The sequence below is a fragment of the Fusarium sambucinum genome, chromosome IV (genome assembly GCF_050947815.1).
Source record: "Fusarium sambucinum isolate potato_lamoka chromosome IV, whole genome shotgun sequence".
NCBI classification, from domain to species: Eukaryota; Fungi; Ascomycota; class Sordariomycetes; order Hypocreales; family Nectriaceae; genus Fusarium; species Fusarium sambucinum.
The window spans coordinates 3237452-3256640 of record NC_139291.1 but is presented as its reverse complement, the minus strand read 5'-3'; the positions used below and the strand labels follow the sequence as shown (position 1 = coordinate 3256640).

Sequence of the window (19189 nt, the reverse complement as noted above, 5' to 3'; positions counted from 1 at the left end):
AGTTATATAACTAGACCTCTTACTATATTATATAATTATCTTAATCCTTATATAATTATACTATTAATAATTTTAATAAAAATTAAAAGAGATATAAATCTAATAAAAATAAAAACTAAGAAATATTAAAGAATATAATAAAGAGAATATTTACTTCTTTATATCCTAAAAGGTAATATTTAAAGTAATTACTTTAAGTTTTATTATAAGCTTTATTAGCCTAATAGAAAAATTAAATCTTACTTAACTTTAAGGTAATAACTACTTAGTTAATAATACCCTTTAAGGCTTATTATTTACCTTTAACTTAACTCTTAAAATTACTACTATTACTTATAAAAAAGTTAAAATCTTATTAACTTCTACTTTTACTTATTAAATACCTTTAGTAATTACTATAAGTAATATTATTCTAGCTAATATTATTAATATTAAAAAGGCTTAAAAGCAGAGGAAATATTATAAAGTATTTAATATATATTATCTTTTAACTAATAAAGCTATTAAAGTAAAAATAATATCTCTAAGTATTAATAATACTAATAATTATACTTTCCTTATTTTAATTATAGTTTTATATTAAATATAAGTATTAACTTTCTTAAGGAAGGTAGCCTTATTATTATAGATATTAAAACCTCTTATAAGCCTCTTCTTAAAATCCTTTAAGCGCTTAAGCTCCTGCTTAAGCCTTATTATTATTTAGCCTAGCTTATAGGTCTAGAAATATATTATAAAAAGTAAAAAAAGCTTATAGCTAAAGGCAATTAATTTAATAAAGCTATAATTATTATTATTATATTAGGTTTCTTAGAGATACCTAGCCTTATATTTTAGCTACTTTAGGCTTTTATTATTATTATTAAATAAGATAATATTAATAATATTCTTTTTATTAAAAAAATAGCTATTAAAATAATTATAAATATTACTATAAAGGCTTTTTTTTCTAGGAATAAGAAATATAATATTATATAAGTCTTATAAATTAATTAATTATATAATATAGCTAATAGTAAATAGACTAGGGATTAACAAATTACCTTAGTATTTAAATAAGTAATTATATAAAGGTATTTAATAAATTAAAGGAAACAGAAGCTACTATATATATAAAAGCTTTTTTTATTAATAATAGTCTTATTAGGAAAGTTAATTATTAAGAGATATTTAAGTTTAATATATTAGGTTTTTAATTTATATAAATCCTTTAGTTTTAAATTTATAAAAAAAACCTTAAAGAGACTTAGGCTTTATAGAGTATAAAGTAAAAAATAAAATATAAGTATAATATTAATTTAACTTTATAGAAATTATATTAAATAATAATATATATTTCCTTATAGCAGCTAATACTTTAAAAAAAGCTATATACTTAAAAGTAAATATAAGATAATAATAAGTTAATAGTAATAATATAGTAATACTATAAGGCTTAATATTAAACTAAAACCTTATATTAAAATAAAAGCTTTAAATAGATAATAAAAAATCTTCCCTTTTTTATAATATAATAATAAAAATAAAAAAATTATTAATACTAATAATTAAAGTAATATAATATATAAATCTTTCTATTTAATTACTTATATAATAAAGAAAGCTAATTAATAATAATCTTTATAATATATTATATTAAATAAATCTAAACCCTAGAGATAATAGCCTTAATACTTTAATCTATAAGAATAATAACTTATATAATAATAAAGAATAGCTAATTATTATATTAGCTAATAATAAAAAATATATTAAAAAGTTATATTAATTAACTTCTTAGTAAAAAAAGCTTTAAAATATAAGAATTAATAATATATATAGAAACTCTATATCTATATATAATAATAAGCTTAATATTATATTAATATAATTTAGCTATAAGGTTTTTATCTTTTTATATCTTATTAAAATAAATTATATTAAATAGGTAATCTAGGAAAAAGAATATCTTAATACCTTATATTAAAAACTAAATTAAAATATTAAGCTAATAATAAAGGAAAAGGTATTTCTATTAATAATATACTTAGGTAAATATATACTCTAGGTTATAGATTTAATATTAATAATAATTATAATAGAAAAGTTTAAATTATTCTAGGGAATATATTTAATTATTAGCATTTTAATTAATTATAGTAGTTAAAATAAATTTAATTAGGATAATAAGATTAATAGAGAATTTTTATATAAAGAATTTTTATATAGCTATATTAAGTTTAATAGAAAGCTTTAAGTTAAAGTAAAGGCTTTTTTATAGATTAGTAAATATTATAGAAAAATAGATTATATAATAATTACTTAAATAAATATAAAAAAGAAAAATGCCTTATAATAAGTAGTAATCTTAATAGTAGTTTTAATAGTAAGTAATATATTATATAATTATATTAATTCTTATAAAGCGTTTACCTTTAAGTTTGTTTATATTTTAATTTTCTTTATTTTTAATATAATCCCTTATTAACCTTTAATTAGCCTTATTAACCCTATTAACCCTATATATAGCTTCTTTTATAAAGCCTTTAATATAAATACCTTTATTACTTTAGCTATATTAATAATATTCTTTATAATCTTATTTTTAATTAATTTAATAAGATTATTAAAGATCTTATTAGCCTAGGCTATTTATAACTTAAAGTATTAATATTAATCCTTATACTTATAGTTAAATTTAACTTTTTTAATAAAAATAACTTTATTATTATTTATATCTTTAAGACTTTTAATTATTTTATAAAGAAATAAGATAGCTTAAATAGTAAATATTTAATAATTTAATAATATTATAAGGCTATAAAGCTATATTTTTAAATAAGCTTTTAATAAAACTTTATATTAAAATAAAGCTATATAAAATAATAAAATAATAATAAGTACTTTCTTTTTCTTTATATAATAAAATTATTAATAAAAAAAAGTAAAAATAATAATAAATAAATAAATTATTTTACTTTTAATATTTAATATATTAAGTTAACCTAGATTATAATTATAATATTAATATTATATTACTATACTATTTAACCTTATAACTATATCCTTATAGCTAAGTAATATATAAAGTAATTTTACTATATATATAATAAAATTATTAAAGTATTATATATTAGCCTAGTTTTATTTTAAGATTTATATAATTTTATAATAATAAAGTTAAAATATATCTTTATAAGCTAAAGACTTTTAATTAAAAATAATATAATATTAACTATATTTAGCTATAAAGTCTTATAATTCCTTAGTATTTCTATTCTTTAAAAGGACTTATAATAAATTTAATAAAAAGAATAATAGCTTTATATACTATATTATAAGATTAAAAGAGGGAATACTCTTATAATAAGAGAGACTATATTTTATAATATAATAGGTCTTTATTAAAATTATTAATAATATAATTATATAAAGATTAAAATAATTATATAATATAGTAAAAGGTCTAGTTATATAACTTAGTTTAATTAATTATAATATTAGGTTTTATTTTAATATTTTAACTTTATATTAAACTCTTAATTATATATATAAATTTCTTTTTTTATAGACTTTAATTTAAATAAAGTTTTCTATTACTTAAAATACTTATATTTATTTTTAATAATTTAAATAAATATCCCTAATTCTATTAACTATAGCTTATATTAACCTATTATATTATAAAATATAATCTTTCTTATTATAAAAGTATTCTTTTTTTTAATTTTATAATATAATATATAAAGTTATTATCTTTTTTATTAAATTTATTATAAATCCCTTTAAAGGATAAGAATACTAAGGAATTATAAGACCTTATAGTTAAATATAGCTAATACTATATTATTTTTAATTAAAGGTCTTTAGCCTATAGAGATATATCTTAGCTTTATTATTATAAGGTTATATAAATCTTAAAATAAAGCTAGGCTAATATATAATATTTTAATAATTTTATTATATATATAGTAAAATTACCTTATATATTACCTAGCTATAAGGCTATAATTATAAGGTTAAATAATATAATAATATAATATTAATATTATAATTATAATCTAGGTTAATTTAATATATTAAGTAAATAGTTAAGAATAAAATAATTTACTTTTTTATTATTATTTTTACTTTTTTTTATTAATAGTTTTATTATATAAAGAAAAAGAAAGTATTTATTATTATCTTATAATTTTATATAGCTTTATTTTAATATAGAGTTTTATTAAAAGCTTATTTAAAAATATAGCCTTATAGCCTTATAATATTATTAAATTATTAGATATTTACTATTTACTATTTAAGCTATTTTATTTCTTTATAAAATAATTAAAAGTCTTAAAGATATAAATAATATAATAGGTTAATATAAGCTATAGTTAATAGAACTAAGGGTATTTATTTAAACTATTAAAGATAAATATAAGTATTCTAAGTAATAAGAAATTCTATTTAAGTTAAAGTCTATAGAGAAAGAAATTTATATATATAATTAAAAGTTTAATATAAAATTAAAATATTAAAATAAAACCTAATATTATAGTTAATTAAACTAAGTTATATAATTAAACCTCTTATTATATTATATAATTATCTTAATCTTTATATAATTATATTATTAATAACTTTAATAAAGGAACTTTATTATTATAAATATTAAGACCTTTTATAAGCTTTTTTTTAAAATCCTTTAAATATTTAAGCTTTTATTTAAGCCTTATTATTATTTAATTTAGCTTATAAGTCTAGAAATATATTATAAAGAGTAAAAAAAGCTTATAATTAAAGATAATTAATTTAATAAGGCTATAATTATTATTATTATTATATTAGGTTTTTTAAAAGTATTTAATTTTATATTTTAATTACTTTAGGCCTTTATTATTATTATTAAGTAAAATAGTATTAATAATATCCTTTTTATTAAAGAAATAGCTATTAAAATACTTATAAATATCATTATAAAGGCTTTTTCTTTTAAGAGATATAATATTATATAAGTCTTATAAATTAATTAGCTATATAATATAGCTATAAATAGACTAAGAATTAATTAACTGCTAGGTTTAAAGGTGCTTAATAGGTTATAAGAGAAAGAAGCTATTATATATATAAAAGCTTCTTTTATTATCTTTTTATTATAAAGTTTAAGTTATATTAATTATCTTATTAGAAAAGTTAATTATTAAAAGATATTTAAATTTAATATATTAGGTTATTAATCTATATAGATTCTTTAATTTTAAAATTGTAAGAAAAACCTTAAAAAGACTTAGGCTTTATAGAATATAAAATAAAAAATAAAAAATTAACTTTTTAATAATAAAAGCTTTAAAATATAAGAATTAATAATATATATAAACACTCTATATTTATATATAATAATAAGCTTAATATTATATTAATTTAATTTAGCTATAAGGTTTTAATTCTTTTATATTTTATTAAAATAAATTATATTAAATAAGTAATTTAAGAAAACAAATATTTTAATATCTTATATTAAAAATTAAATTAAAATATTAAGCTAATAATAAAGGAAAAAGTATTTCTATTAATAATATACTTAGGTAAATATATATTTTAAATTATAGATTTAATATTAATAATAATTATAATAGAAAAGTTTAAATTATTTTAAAGAATATAATTAATAATTAGTATTTTAATTAATTATAGTAATTAAAATAAATTTAATTAAAATAATAAAGTTAATAAAGAATTTTTATATAGAGAATTTTTATATAGAGAATTTTTATATAATTATATTAAGTTTAATAGGAAACTTTAAGTTAAAATAAAGGCTTTCTTATAAATTAATAAATATTATAAAAGAATAAATTATATAATAATTACCTAAGTAAATATTAAAAAAAAAATGCCTTATAATAAGTAGTAATCTTAATAGTAGTTTTAATAGTAATAATATAATTATATAATATATTGCCTTAAAATTCTATTATTAAACTTATATTAAAATATTAAAATCTTAAATTATATTTTAAACTAAGGAAAATAATTAATATAATTTAAATTTTATAATAAAAAGATAATAAAAGAAGCTTTTATATATTTAATAGCTTTTTCTTATTATTATATAAATTATTATTATTTAGCTAATAAATAATAATCTTATTTCTTTATAAAATAAATTATTAAAAAAATAAAATTCTAGAGTTATATTTTTATAAGCTATAGGGTAAGTAAATCTCTCGGGAAAATATCGGGATAATATATTCAGGCAATTAATCTCTGCTGTCATTATCTATTGCAATCATTTACAATATCTCTACATCAATCAAGACTGCCGGCATACCGATTTAACACTCACGCCAACGTTAGCCAGAGTATTTTCCAACAACCGCCGATCAATTGTTTGACAGTGAGGAGCCTGTCTTGACTAGAGCCGGTCACGCGTGCTCTCACCACCTCATTGACCATGTCGACGCGACGAGCTGCCTTGTCAGTAATCACCTCCCGAACCGTCCGCCCGACCATTGCTAGGTCTCCCGAGCTGCATATGTTAACTGCTGTTAAATCCAGGTCTCTCTACCGTCGGTCGCTGAAGCTGGCGCTGGATTGGGCTGTTCATCGACATTTGTGGCGTGGCCAGGCTCTCTATATTCGCTCACTATTCGAGGCCAATCGCAATGTCACTGATCCAAGGCATCAAAGGGTTACCTTATCTTGATAAATTGGAAAGGATACAAGAGCTGACTTGTTGGACAGGCTCTGTTGACGGAGACCGAGAAGCTGCTAGAGAGCTGGAAACACCCGGACCCTTACACTCCCCCGACTGCTCCTGGAGGTGAGTTTTGGCAGCCAGCAAATGTAATCAACCTCGAGCAATCACTGACATCAATGTGCAGGTTCGAAGTACGAGCGAAACCTCCCATCGCCTGTTCTCGACCGTGAGTCTATGCCCAACACATCCCAACCGCGCGCACTGCGGAAACTAATATATCAACAGCCCCTCCACACCCTGTCAACCGACATTAAAATTGAGGGTTTTTTCGGGTCGTATGAGGAGACATGTGTATATAGAGGATATCGGTCTTCTCAACGAAAGGATTATAGTATCAATCAAATGAAATTTGGTCACCTAACTCATAAACGAATGGTTACCTGTTAATTAATACCGTTGTAGCAAGAGTGGCATAAACTCTTAGCTACTCCACATTGCTATCCTGCTCTATTCTCCAGGAGAATCACTGCCACCAACTCGACCAGGGACAAGATACATGATTAAGCAATGCAATGTCCGACGGATATTTAGCTCCGGCTACACAGTACTGGGAATTAGTTTAATTTAATAAAACAGAGATCACAGAAAGCATAAAGTTGATCTTAGAAGTATTCTTATTTCATGACCATAGCCGTGGGGGATTATTGTACAACCCTAACGCGCGAATAAACTGATGAAAAGCAACCGTGTAAACCCTTAAACCGTGACCCCTTTGTCATGGCAACCGAAACAACCTGCCATCGCATGGAAAAACAGAACCAAAAAGACCCGATTACAGCTCCATGCTGGAGGTCTTGCCAGTCTTGCCAGTCTTCTTGGGCAGAAGGTCTAGAGGATGAGTTAGTAACAGCAGAATATCGAGCCAAGTATGTAACTTACTCTGGTGAATGTTGGGGAGAACACCACCCTGGGCGATGGTGACATGACCCAAAAGCTTGTTCAACTCCTCATCGTTTCGGATGGCGAGCTGAAGATGACGGGGAATGATACGGGTCTTCTTGTTGTCACGAGCAGCGTTACCGGCCAACTCGAGGATTTCGGCAGCGAGGTACTCGAGGACGGCAGCGAGGTAAACAGGGGCACCTGCACCGACACGCTGAGCGTAGTTGCCCTTTCGGAGGAGACGGTGGACACGACCAACAGGGAAAGCGAGACCAGCCTTGGAGGAACGCCTTGAGAAAGTTGTTAGCGTTACAGATCAGATCAAACAGATGGTGACGCGACTAGATAGGCGCGTCCAACGAGAAAGGAGATAAGACTTACGATTGCGCGTTCTTGGAGCCAGAGGCCTTGCCGCCAGACTTGCCGCCGCCAGTCATTTTGAGAGAGTTGTGGTTTGGGGGAGTGGTGGTTTAAAAAGGGAGTTGTGAGTCGGAAAGACTGTGAGATGGAAGAGAATGTCGAAAAGCTTGGTTGTGATGACGATTGGTGGATGAGAAGTGGAAGAGATAAATGCTGGCGGGGGACGTAGAGGTTAAGTACTTTTCGCGCGTCAGAGCTCTGATCCCAGATCACTCGCAGCTAGCAACGCGATTCTGCGCTAACCGGATAAAGCAAAATTGAGTTACCAAGCTGTGCATTAAAAAATAAAATCGACCCCCTGGCGCGCTTGCATCATTAATAGGTCGCCCTCCCCCCAGCAAAGTAATAAAACCAACGGGGCGTCTTTGCGCTTGCGCTCCTGCAATACCCAAATCACTCGCGCGTTATTACACTCTCGTTCCTGCCCTGGCCGCACCACAAGCTTTTTCGCCTTGTATTTTTACTTCTCTTCCTATTCTTTTCCTTTATAAAGCATAAAAATCTCTGATTAAAGCGATTTAATAATTGGAGGATTACGCAGCTCAGAATCAGTACTGTTTTCAGGTAGTTTAAGTCTCCCCGGTTTGCGACCCTTGAGTGCATCCATATTATTACGTCTGATCTGGCTTTTCCCAGTTGCTCAGTTGTTGTCAGTCGGCAAATCTGGCGCAGTATTCTGGGGTTTAGTTCATACAACAGGTCGCTTTCAAGTCAGTTACCCAACCTGTTCTGGACTTTAATCTTGTTTTTAACTCATTCAATTTAAAGATCTTTTGCATTTTTAAGGTATATTTTAAGTCCTTTTTCTTTTCCAAACTCACCTAATGTTTATCACTTACTGGTTTATTACTTCGATTTTTAATGGATTTTTTCCCTTTTAAATTTTCGTAGTATTTTGGATATAAATAAACCTCGAATTGGCTTCCTAAACCCCGGATTAAGGTGATGTGACGTTTATAGTAGCATGTACAGATGGTCCACAAATTCAATTCCCCGGGTTTTCAATATCAGATCTTGTCAAGATCCGTCTTACAGACGGCCACCGCGGAGCCAACAGCCCTACAGGTCTCGGTCTTCGGGACTCGTACGGCTGGAGAATGTGGAGAGAATGAACGGAACGGCAGCCTCTGGCATGGCTGCTCCGGGTGCCGAGTGGTGGGTGATGCGTCGCCGCAATGATGGGTCGCAGCCCGAAGTCTTTAATACGGAGCGGGCGCGTCAATGAGACGCGGATAGGTACGGCAGGGATAGAGAACCGAACATGTACGGAGGGTTCAAAGGTGCTACATGTCTAATATACGCATAGATTCTCCGGGTTCAAGACATGACGCATTAAAATTGAACGAATCACAGTCATTATGGCAATATTAAACAGTATCTATGAAAACCAAAGCATTATACATGTAGGCAAGGTCTTCTAGCACATTAGTATGTCTCTACCTGTGTATGCAAGTGAAGTGTGTATGTAAAAGGAAAGAACTGAAAGCACATAGAAAGAATGACCCGTGTTGGGACGCGAGCGCTGTGGATATGTGCGTGTACGGCGACGGGAGACCGAGTGAAGTCGCAATGGTTGATTGTTTGCTTGACGCGAAAATCAGATGCTTGCTTGGTTGCATGCATCAAAAGATGATGGAAAGGATGTATGTATGTTGGGGCCACTCTTTTGAAGATTGCAGAAGGTAAGTGGCCAATGAAAAAAAAGAACCATCATCCATTTTTTATTTCACCACCAGCAACGGAAAAGAGGGGCTGGCATGTCTCTCCCCAGCAGCCCAGATCACCTCCACCAGCCGCTAAGTGCAAGCACGCGTGCGCACGCCCCCCAGGCAATCAGTAACCCGCTAACTACGACACGCGCCCAGCTACAAAAACCCAACCCACCCCCCGATCGTCTTGTTTCGCCATCAACTTCCATCTCACAACAGTATCTTCTCGCCTTTCAGCAACTTGACCAACGCACGAGTTCTAACTCAACCGAATCAATCAACTACACTTTTCACCAACTCTCAAATCTTTCGAAATGGCTCCCAAGGCTGCTGACAAGAAGCCCGCCTCCAAGGCTCCCGCTGCTACTGCCTCCAAGGCTCCTGAGAAGAAGGACGCTGGCAAGAAGACCGCCGCTTCTGGCGACAAGAAGAAGCGCTCCAAGACCCGCAAGGAGACTTACTCTTCTTATATCTACAAGGGTGAGTTTCAGTCGCGCTTTATCCCATGTCGCATCAGAACGCGTCGTGCTAACTTGCATTCTTAGTCCTCAAGCAGGTCCATCCCGACACTGGTATCTCCAACCGCGCCATGTCTATCCTGAACTCCTTTGTCAACGGTATGTCTTTTTGTCTTCTTGGTCTGATAATTCTAACTCTGGGTTCAGACATTTTCGAGCGTGTTGCTTCTGAGGCTTCCAAGCTTGCCGCCTACAACAAGAAGTCCACCATCTCTTCCCGAGAGATCCAGACCTCTGTCCGCCTCATCCTCCCCGGTGAGCTTGCCAAGCACGCTGTCTCTGAGGGTACCAAGGCCGTTACCAAGTACTCTTCCTCGACGAAATAGGTGGTTTGATAGCTTGATTTGTTTTGGGCATTTAGTTTTTCACGCGTGGCATCAGGGTGTCATGAATCTGAGGTTTCACGGGGATCCAGCCCTGTTTTTGGGGGCCTCATAATGCGTTACGGATGGTTTTGTTTTTTATCCTGGGGGCAATGTCTTCACACACGGGCAACGGGGTTCGCGGTTGTACAATAAACATCGAGAATAGGGTCTCGATCAAATGAATTCGTGCACATCAGCTTTCTGTCCTCTTTCTATGGTGTATCCCATTCCTCAATGTAAATCTACAATCTCTTGTAGTCACAGCGGATTTCGATTACCCTAACTCATACATCTAACCCAGACCAGCCTTTGATCGCTTCATAGTCTGCGTAACAGGTTGCATGATTCCTTTGTTGTCCGACGCACCTAATGCCGTTCCCATACTCCATCCCATCTTCTCCAACATGGCTCTTCCACGATTCTCAATGCCCAGTTCAGGCGCCGAACCGCCAACGACCTCGCCATCTTGATATGTGGCAGCTGCGACAGAAGCACCGCCACGAACTACAGGTAGCCGTTTGCCTTTTTTGCCCTTGTCAAGTCGAGGGAGATATTTCCGATTCACACGATTAAAGGCGTGGTTAAATGTTGCTTCGACATACGGAAGCGTACGTCCTGTTCGATATAGTGTAGGCCGTCGTTGATCACCTTTCCCTATCGATTTGGACTTAATCTTGAATTTGTTCGCCAGCTCGTGTATTATTTTGCGGGCATGGTTGTCCATTGGGGGCAAGGTGAGCCTAGAAGTGTGTGAGTCAAACATGCCACTTTGAGTTGTAGGGGAAGGACCTTACTGTTCATCACCACTGATCATGAATGACCGCATCTCATCTTCAACTTGGTCCATATTCATTCCATCTGGGTATTTGATGCGTAGATCATCAGGGTTCATTTTCTTTCCCAGCTTGCCAAGTGCGCGCATCTCCTCTCTCTGTCTCTTGCGCTCCGACTTCTTAAGCCTGTCGTTCTTCCAGTTCGTCTGGAGTGTTGCTTCTAACTCGGAATCGGATAGATTGAAGTTGACCTGAGCTCTTGCGCCTTTGCCCTTACGGGGACGCAGGCTTGGTCGATCCCAATCCATCATGTCGAAGTCATCAACAAACATTTGCCGCTGTGTTGGCTTCCTGGCGGGCTCTTCACCGTCGGAGTCTGAATCACTAAGAGAGTCTCCAAAATTGACATCCTCCATCCCCAAGTCATAGCCTAACCCGTGGCCAGCAATCAACTGCGCCAGCGTCTCGTCATCGATCTCGCTTGGAGGGTCATCTCCATCGTTGGCGTCGGATTTGTGCTCCAGCTCTTCATCTGATTGATCTCCGTCTGTGGCGTATGCATTTGCGGTGGAGGCTTGCTGCTGACAGTTGGTGTCGGACAGTTCACTAGCATCAGAATCCATTTCACCCTGTACAAGTTCTTTGAAATACTCATCCACATCGCTGTTTTCTTTCAAGTTTGCAATATAGTCTGCAAAGATAGCATCCTCTTCTGCCTTCACGCGATCGATCTCTTTGCGCTTGTCACGCTGCTTCTGCTTCTTTTCATTCGTTGTCGATCTGCTATTTCGCACTCGTTCCGTGGGTAGCTCGGGTACTGGGGATGGTTCCGATCGTGCAGGCTCGTTGGTGATAGCTTGTTCGACGACACGAATTTCTGTTTGCATCTGCACCATGTCGATATTAGACATGTGTTCGGGCTTTCTTGGGGCGCCTCGGCCCTTAAAAAGTATGACCTCGTCACTGGAGGTGCTACTTCTTGAAGAGGGTCGTTCAGGTATCTGAACCGGCAGTTTGGCCTCGTTCTCTTGTGTCTGGTCTCCTTTCAGATCGAAGAAGAAACACGGCGCATCCGGTATGTCATCTTTCAAGGTAGTCCTTCCTTGGATGGCTTCCTCAAGATCATCCGGTCCTATAATTCCATCCTCGTCACTTTCTTTGAGGTCCTCCTGGTTCATGTATGGTTCATCGTCCTGTGTTTCTTCATTTACCCCCACGATTCCCGGCTCTTCGTTCGCTCCGTCCATAATCTCGTCAAGCAACTTCAGTGGTTCACTAGGGCCAGCGCTTACGAATGTTACTGGTCGCGACCGCAGGCTAGAGTTTCCCCATGAGGAGTGATCATGTTGGGAGGTCTGGCGGGCTTCGTCGGCGAGTGTAAATCCAGCTGGAATATGTTAACACTGCACGGAACCGTAAATTTTACGCTGCCTGCTCCAACATCTCAGTAATCTTACCAGGTTCGTCTCGAATAAAATTGACTTGTGGCGATGTTGAAAAATAACTCCCACGACTACGAAAGGATCCTCTCCCCCCACGAGCTCCTCGTCCGCCTCTGGCGTTCCTTGCGCCACGAGGCGCTGGAGCTCCATTCTTGTTTCTCGCCATGGTTATGTTAGGATTAGGCAGACTTCATAGTGTGCGTTCGTGTCAACAGGGCGAACGGGTGGTTAATATATGGGTGGGTTGAGCGCCTTAAAATTTGGGCTCCTTGGTGGAAAAGCGTCGTGGTACAGAAATTTGTTGATGGCAAACAAACGAGTCACCCCGCCGTAGACTATCAATGTTGCTGGTCTGTCGATTGGCTCGGAAGAGATTGGGCGGTGTTCCGGATTCTATCGATAAGTGTCATGGAAGTCTGAGATCCAGTGTCGTAGTGGCGTTCCAGATTAGGCGGGTCTAGTGTTTGAGACGGGCAGGAATCAATAAGCAGGTACGGTACGGTACGTGCTCTGAATCACCATGATTGATGGAGGTACGAAGGTATTTTGTAGTATAGGGTAGGGTAAAGTTATACAGCTTCAGCATACAAATATTCGAGATTTATAAGTCACACTAATTCAAATTTACCTGATAGGTGTCTGTTAAGCTTCTATATGATTAAATATTTTACAGGCATGCTTTTCAATGGTTTTTTCAGCTCTTGTACTGTATACGTTGCTGTTTGTTGTTTTTATGCTGTTTTCTTTCTAAGCTCAATCCAAAGTATGCATAAAGTTAAGTTGGCATTCTCCAGTTATTTCAGTGTTGTTGCATCCGCTCTAGCAACGACGATGCACTTAATAAACGCGCCTCTACACGCGTAAACACTTACAAAAAGCACAATAACATCACGAACAATGGATTTTTATACCCGGTGACTGTATATAGGCGAGCTCAGTTTCTTCATCTCATACCGAGATCCTGACATCAAGGCGTGTTGAATGGCCCGTGCACACACTCCATCGCGTGCGTAGTAGGCCCACTCCAATTGTAAAATCCACCTTAGACGCCGGACAGGAGTCACAAGCGGCTGGTCCCCGCTGCCCACCGGCCCCAGCTGACTCCCCACTGGGCTGCTGCCTTTCAACATCAAGGAAGCTGTCCTGCTTACTTACTAGGTTCTTGACAAGCACAGTTGTTATTCTGCATTTCAACGCAGAGATAGTTTGATACCGCAATTATACAGATTACATTACAACGGAATGCAAAGGGTCATGGCCAACGTTGACCTAGCACCTTATCGGCGAATTGTACAAATATTCTGGGACCCAGAGCCCACCAACGATGTCGTGAACGACCAACCAGTCTGGTGTTTGGGACGCTCCTATCGGCTCAACGGCAAGAAGAATACCAAGGTCGATGACCACCATCCACAGACACCTCCACCGGCACTGAAGGCTGAAGCAGAAATCCAACAAGCTCACGATACAGCTCAACCGCCAAACTCGCCAACAAACGCACCCGACACACCTCCGGACTCGATATCGAGCAGCTTCTCTTCATCACTGGCATATGACGACCCGGTGGACGACGGGGGATGGCCAACTGGGTTTATAAGCGATTTCGAATCCAAGATATGGATGACGTACCGATCAGAGTTCGAGCCCATTCCCCGATCCACCAACCCACAAGCAACATCCGCACTTTCATTGTCCATGAGACTCAAGAGTCAACTCGGCGACCAAAGCCCATTTTCTTCGGACAGTGGATGGGGGTGTATGATTCGTTCAGGACAAAGTTTGCTCGCAAATGCCATAGCCATGGTCCGCATAGGCAGAGGTAAGTTTGAGTACTCATGTCAGTTCCATCACGCTTCTAACATCTAGGAGACTGGCGCCGGGGGGAATCAGTAGAAGAGGAATGTCGCCTACTTAAAGACTTCGCAGATGACCCTAGAGCTCCCTACTCGATCCATAGCTTCGTTCGACACGGCGCCAGTGCTTGTGGCAAATACCCTGGCGAATGGTTTGGGCCATCAGCGACAGCCCGTTGTATACAGTACGTGAACACATATGCGTCAAAACCGTCAAAGTTCCTCTGACACGTATCGTAGAGCACTGACAAACTCCCATGAGTCCTCAATCAGAGTATACTCAACTGGTGACGGACCCGATGTGTACGAGGACGAATTTATGAAGATTGCGAAGCCGCCAGGCGAAGACTTCCATCCCACGCTTGTGTTAGTAGGAACTCGGCTAGGAATCGACAAAATCACACCTGTGTATTGGGAAGCTCTTATCGCAGCCCTGCAGATGCCGCAATCTGTAGGAATCGCAGGGCAAGTACTATCAATACATCACCCGCATCTTCAACATACTGACCATATGCAGTGGTCGTCCATCATCGTCCCACTACTTTATAGGCGCGCAAGGATCGTTCCTTTTTTATCTTGATCCTCATCATACAAGAACGGCCCTTCCATACCACGAAGACCCCGCCGAATACACCAGTGAAGAAATCGCATCATGTCATACCTCTCGGCTGCGCCGTGTCCATGTCCGTGAGATGGATCCCAGCATGCTGATCGGCTTCTTGATCCAAAACGAGGCTGACTGGCAAGAACTGAAGCGAAATGTCAAGCATGTGCAAGGCAAGTCAATTATACATATAACAGATCGAAACGCAGTCCTTGGAGGCTCAAGTGAGGGTCGACAAAGCGCCATTGATGAAGTTGAAACGTTGAGCGATGATGATGCGGATACCATTCATGAGGCATAGGTTTGGGCTTAGGGCCCGGCGTTTTGGTATGTTTTCCTGAGGTAATAGGTGGGCATGGGCATTATTCGAGATAGACGATGAAATTGAACTGAACGAATTTCCTTGTGACAGCTCGTTTTGCCATTGATACATGGAGTGGCCTGGCACATTTCGTCGGCCAGCAGTGTGTTGAGATGATGATATTACAGTTGCATTTATGCGGTAGGTGATACCGTGGCATATAACCCAAGGTGTTTATCGTTTCTTCTTCCCGCTGCCCCCAGTTGCTGATTTTAGTGCGGCGTGTCCCTCATCACGGATATGCGCGAACAGCTTTGTCCTGGAAGTGAACGACTCCCTACAATATCCACACTGTGGCTTTCATCTTTCTCAGTATACAACAATTAAGTCGCAGCGAAATCAACGTACTGAAATTTCCTGCTGTGTTTGTGAAGCTGCAGCCTTCTTGGCACGCTTTGCTTTCGCTTTTCCAACCTTTTTGCCTTGCGCGGGCTCGTCAACAGATAGACTATGAACAGACGCAGACAGTTCATCTTCATTGGTCATGTTGTTATCCGATTTATGTTTGCTGGTGTTAGTTATTCTCTCCTCGACAACGTCTCTTGGTGCATAGTCAGGGTCATCCGAAGCGTCCACGGAATGTGCAAGAATTTCCTCCTGCGATTCGTTGTTGAAAGAAGGCACACCTTGTTCGATAGGAATTGTGCTAACTGAGCCCCTCTCATCCTTCTCATTGTACTTTCTTGACGTTGTATCTTCTTCCTGATCGTCCTGGTTGGCGGTCTTCTGGCTCGAAGGTGATACCTCGTCAAGCTGCAACTCAGTACCTTCTCGCTTCATCTGTCGCCGCAATTGCTGAACTGCCTTGGTATGTTTCTTGCTCTTCTCGTGTGCCTCAAGCTGCTTCTCGCTCTTAAAAGTCTTGTTGCACACGACACATTCCAAAATCTCGACCTCGGACTCCTCCTCAGACTCCGAGAAACCACCCTCCGCTCCATTATCGTCAGATCGGGCCTGGGCCCAATCAGGGATCTCAAAGGCAGACATGCGCTCTTGGTTCGCTGCGCGCGACCGAGCGGCCTGAGCAGCAGCAGCGTTGCGCAACGAAGCTTGGCGCTCGTCATGAGTCTGAGAGTTTGGCAGGTATCTAGGATCTCTTTTGCGCACAAAGCCCACCAGGAAGTTGACAGCGTCGTTGAATTCTCGTATAGCATCGTCGCGCATCTTCTTGTTCTCCTTCTCCATCAGGCGGCGTACCCGGCGATCAGGGGCCTCAGAAAGACGGTACTTATCTTTCCAACCAAACGACTTGACTGTTGAGAAACCAGCCCATGCGTTGTAGAAAGGCTTTACTACATCCTCGTAGTCATCGTCGGAAGAACCAAAAGTCGGGTAGTCTCGTAAGTCGAGGTCGTCGTTATCTGCAGCAACCTCTTCCTCCAATGCTAAATGCTCAAAAGTCTCTCTGCAAATCCCATAGAAGCCCGTTGGTTCATCGTCGAAAGACACAGCAGCGTTGAACTTGCGTATCAAGCCCATAATCTCCTCGGCCGATGTAAGTCGCACATTTCGGAAGGTAGTGGGGTTCCCGCCGTCCTCGTCGGCATCTTTTCCGCTCAGGATGGCGTCTCGGTGTGAGTCGTACCATGCTCTCTCCTGAGGGTCGGACAGGATCTCGTAGGCGGTTTGGACTTCGGCAAAGCGGCGTGTGGCATTTTCGACATCGTTGTAGTTGCGATCAGGATGAAGCTCGAGAGCTTTTCGGCGGTAAGCTCGCTTAATCCTGTGTGATAGTTGTTAGTGAGAAGAGACAGAAAAAATCACTTTGGAGAACCACTCTTCATCTGTTGCTGAACGCTCGACGTTTAACAGTTCGTAGTAACATGTCTTTGCAACAAGAGCAGAACCACCAGCATTTGAGTTCTCGGAAGATTGTTGGGCACCCATGGCTACTTGGTAAGCAACGCGGGGCCTTTAAAAAGATATGGTATAGCCAGGTAGATTGGTGTTATTGGACAGCTGGGAGAAGAAGTGTAGAGTGGCAGTGATTTATTTATCTATAATGGTCGCTTTTAGAGTGTTGCGAGGTCGGTTAAGTGAAAGCTGGAGGGGTATCGCGGGGCAAAATCAGCAGTGGACAATTTATGTAGGTATTTTGTATAAATTTATCCCCGCACGGTTTACCTCCGCTATTTGATGGGTTTCTGATGTTTTTTCCCTTCTAGAATTTGGAGAAGCATGTAAGCTCATTCGCTGCTTCGGGCGGGTATCATATCTGCATGCCGAATGATTCACAAAGAGTCATCCAAGCTTGCTTTATTAGGAGGTGCTAAGTTTAAAACAGGACCTTGTTACTCATACGTTGACCGATATTGTTACGACGCTGACGTCTATCTAGGTAGTTGCTTGTAATGTTGGTTAAGAAAGTTCTATTAATAAGGTTAAATTATTCACTATGACCAGCTCTTTAGTGAGTTCTGTCGCAGTTTCATCTCAAGATGTTATCCAGTCAGACTCTAATGAAATCTCGTTCACATATGTACCTAACATATATCACATATGTACCTAACATATATCACATATGTACCTAACATATATCACATATGTACCTAACATATACTATTAAGGTAGTAGGTATGTATTTTTCTACTATGCCCGTTTCTTACCTAAAAATGTTACCCTGATATTTATAATCGACAGCAGTTCCCTTGAGATGCATTGTGTCGATGAATGAGGCTAATCATAATTAAATTAATGTTTCACAGCCAAAGAACTTGCCTGCTCCAATAACGAAGCTTATGTCGCCCACGAGGCTGAATGGAACAAATCAGTTGCATTAGGGAGGATCAGCAAACTAAATCGAGCACAGACAGAGTTTGTGAGTTTCTTCGACAACACAGACTACTTTAAAATATACATTAAATACTCTGTATATGGTGGCTGGTTTTGAACAATTTATGACCTGCTTGACTGGCAAACGTACTGAAAGCAATCATCTGACCACTTTTTGATCCATATCATGGACCAATCAATATCCTTGATAATGTAAAGCAAACCCCATCGAAATTGAAAAGAGAGAGGGAAAAAAGGATGGGTCTCGATTCATACATATTGTGAATGTCGGCTCGGTCAGCGAAAATGGATTGACAAGCTGGGTCTTTATGCTCTTGTTTGATTCATGCTTTTAGATGCCTCTCTCTATTTTGTTTTTTGCCGGGAAGAGATTGCCGAGAATCCACTCAGGCGCATACATCATGACTTGGGTGAGTCTTGTGAGGTAGAAAGGGGGGAAAAACCATCAAAAAAAAAAAAAACCGGAAGATAAAACTTAGTACCTACCTACCTCTAGAGATACCCGAAATCGGTTGGTGTTGCATGGAGTAACTGGGTTAGTGATATTCATTTACGTGGGCGAGACTGAATCGAGTAAAGTACATACCCTGGTTTGCCTACTTGGGCTTCTAGATACCTACCTATCTTTTCCACCCACGAGGTCAGTCAATAATCGATACCCAAGACCTAACTTTAGAAACCACTCCTCATGTTCATCTTCATGTGCAGACCCAGGCCCAGATCCAGACCCAGATCCAATTCAATC

General features: G+C 36.7%; 6 protein-coding genes across 6 annotated transcripts; 3 read left to right on the top strand and 3 right to left on the bottom strand.

Moving 5' to 3' along the window:
* Positions 1 to 6418: 6418 nt before the first annotated feature.
* Positions 6419 to 6978, top strand: FSST1_001085 (NADH dehydrogenase 1 beta subcomplex subunit 9; the record flags this gene model as incomplete). The annotated part of the gene is made up of 4 exons (XM_083223828.1): positions 6419 to 6655; positions 6709 to 6787; positions 6849 to 6890; positions 6950 to 6978. The coding sequence occupies 4 exons, from the start codon at positions 6419 to 6421 to the stop codon at positions 6976 to 6978; spliced, it is 387 nt and encodes a 128-aa protein (XP_083091267.1).
* A 518-nt stretch (positions 6979 to 7496) lies between these two features.
* Positions 7497 to 8043, bottom strand: FSST1_001084 (histone-fold-containing protein; the record flags this gene model as incomplete). The annotated part of the gene is made up of 3 exons (XM_083224800.1): positions 7497 to 7552; positions 7604 to 7896; positions 7988 to 8043. 3 exons carry the CDS (start codon positions 8041 to 8043, stop codon positions 7497 to 7499), a joined length of 405 nt encoding a protein of 134 aa, XP_083091266.1.
* A 2006-nt stretch (positions 8044 to 10049) lies between these two features.
* FSST1_001083 (histone-fold-containing protein) lies at positions 10050 to 10579 on the top strand (the record flags this gene model as incomplete). The annotated part of the gene is made up of 3 exons (XM_083224789.1): positions 10050 to 10215; positions 10281 to 10352; positions 10401 to 10579. 3 exons carry the CDS (start codon positions 10050 to 10052, stop codon positions 10577 to 10579), a joined length of 417 nt encoding a protein of 138 aa, XP_083091265.1.
* Positions 10580 to 10910: 331 nt separating this feature from the next.
* Positions 10911 to 12999, bottom strand: FSST1_001082 (uncharacterized protein; the record flags this gene model as incomplete). Its single annotated transcript, XM_083224777.1, has 3 exons — positions 10911 to 11358; positions 11413 to 12778; positions 12849 to 12999. The coding sequence occupies 3 exons, from the start codon at positions 12997 to 12999 to the stop codon at positions 10911 to 10913; spliced, it is 1965 nt and encodes a 654-aa protein (XP_083091264.1).
* Positions 13000 to 14075: 1076 nt separating this feature from the next.
* On the top strand, positions 14076 to 15591 carry FSST1_001081 (cysteine protease ATG4; the record flags this gene model as incomplete). The annotated part of the gene is made up of 4 exons (XM_083224766.1): positions 14076 to 14652; positions 14700 to 14871; positions 14927 to 15052; positions 15204 to 15591. 4 exons carry the CDS (start codon positions 14076 to 14078, stop codon positions 15589 to 15591), a joined length of 1263 nt encoding a protein of 420 aa, XP_083091263.1.
* Positions 15592 to 15825: 234 nt separating this feature from the next.
* FSST1_001080 (uncharacterized protein) lies at positions 15826 to 17538 on the bottom strand (the record flags this gene model as incomplete). Its single annotated transcript, XM_083224755.1, has 3 exons — positions 15826 to 15942; positions 16000 to 17374; positions 17429 to 17538. The coding sequence occupies 3 exons, from the start codon at positions 17536 to 17538 to the stop codon at positions 15826 to 15828; spliced, it is 1602 nt and encodes a 533-aa protein (XP_083091262.1).
* Between the last annotated feature and the right edge of the window lie 1651 nt (positions 17539 to 19189).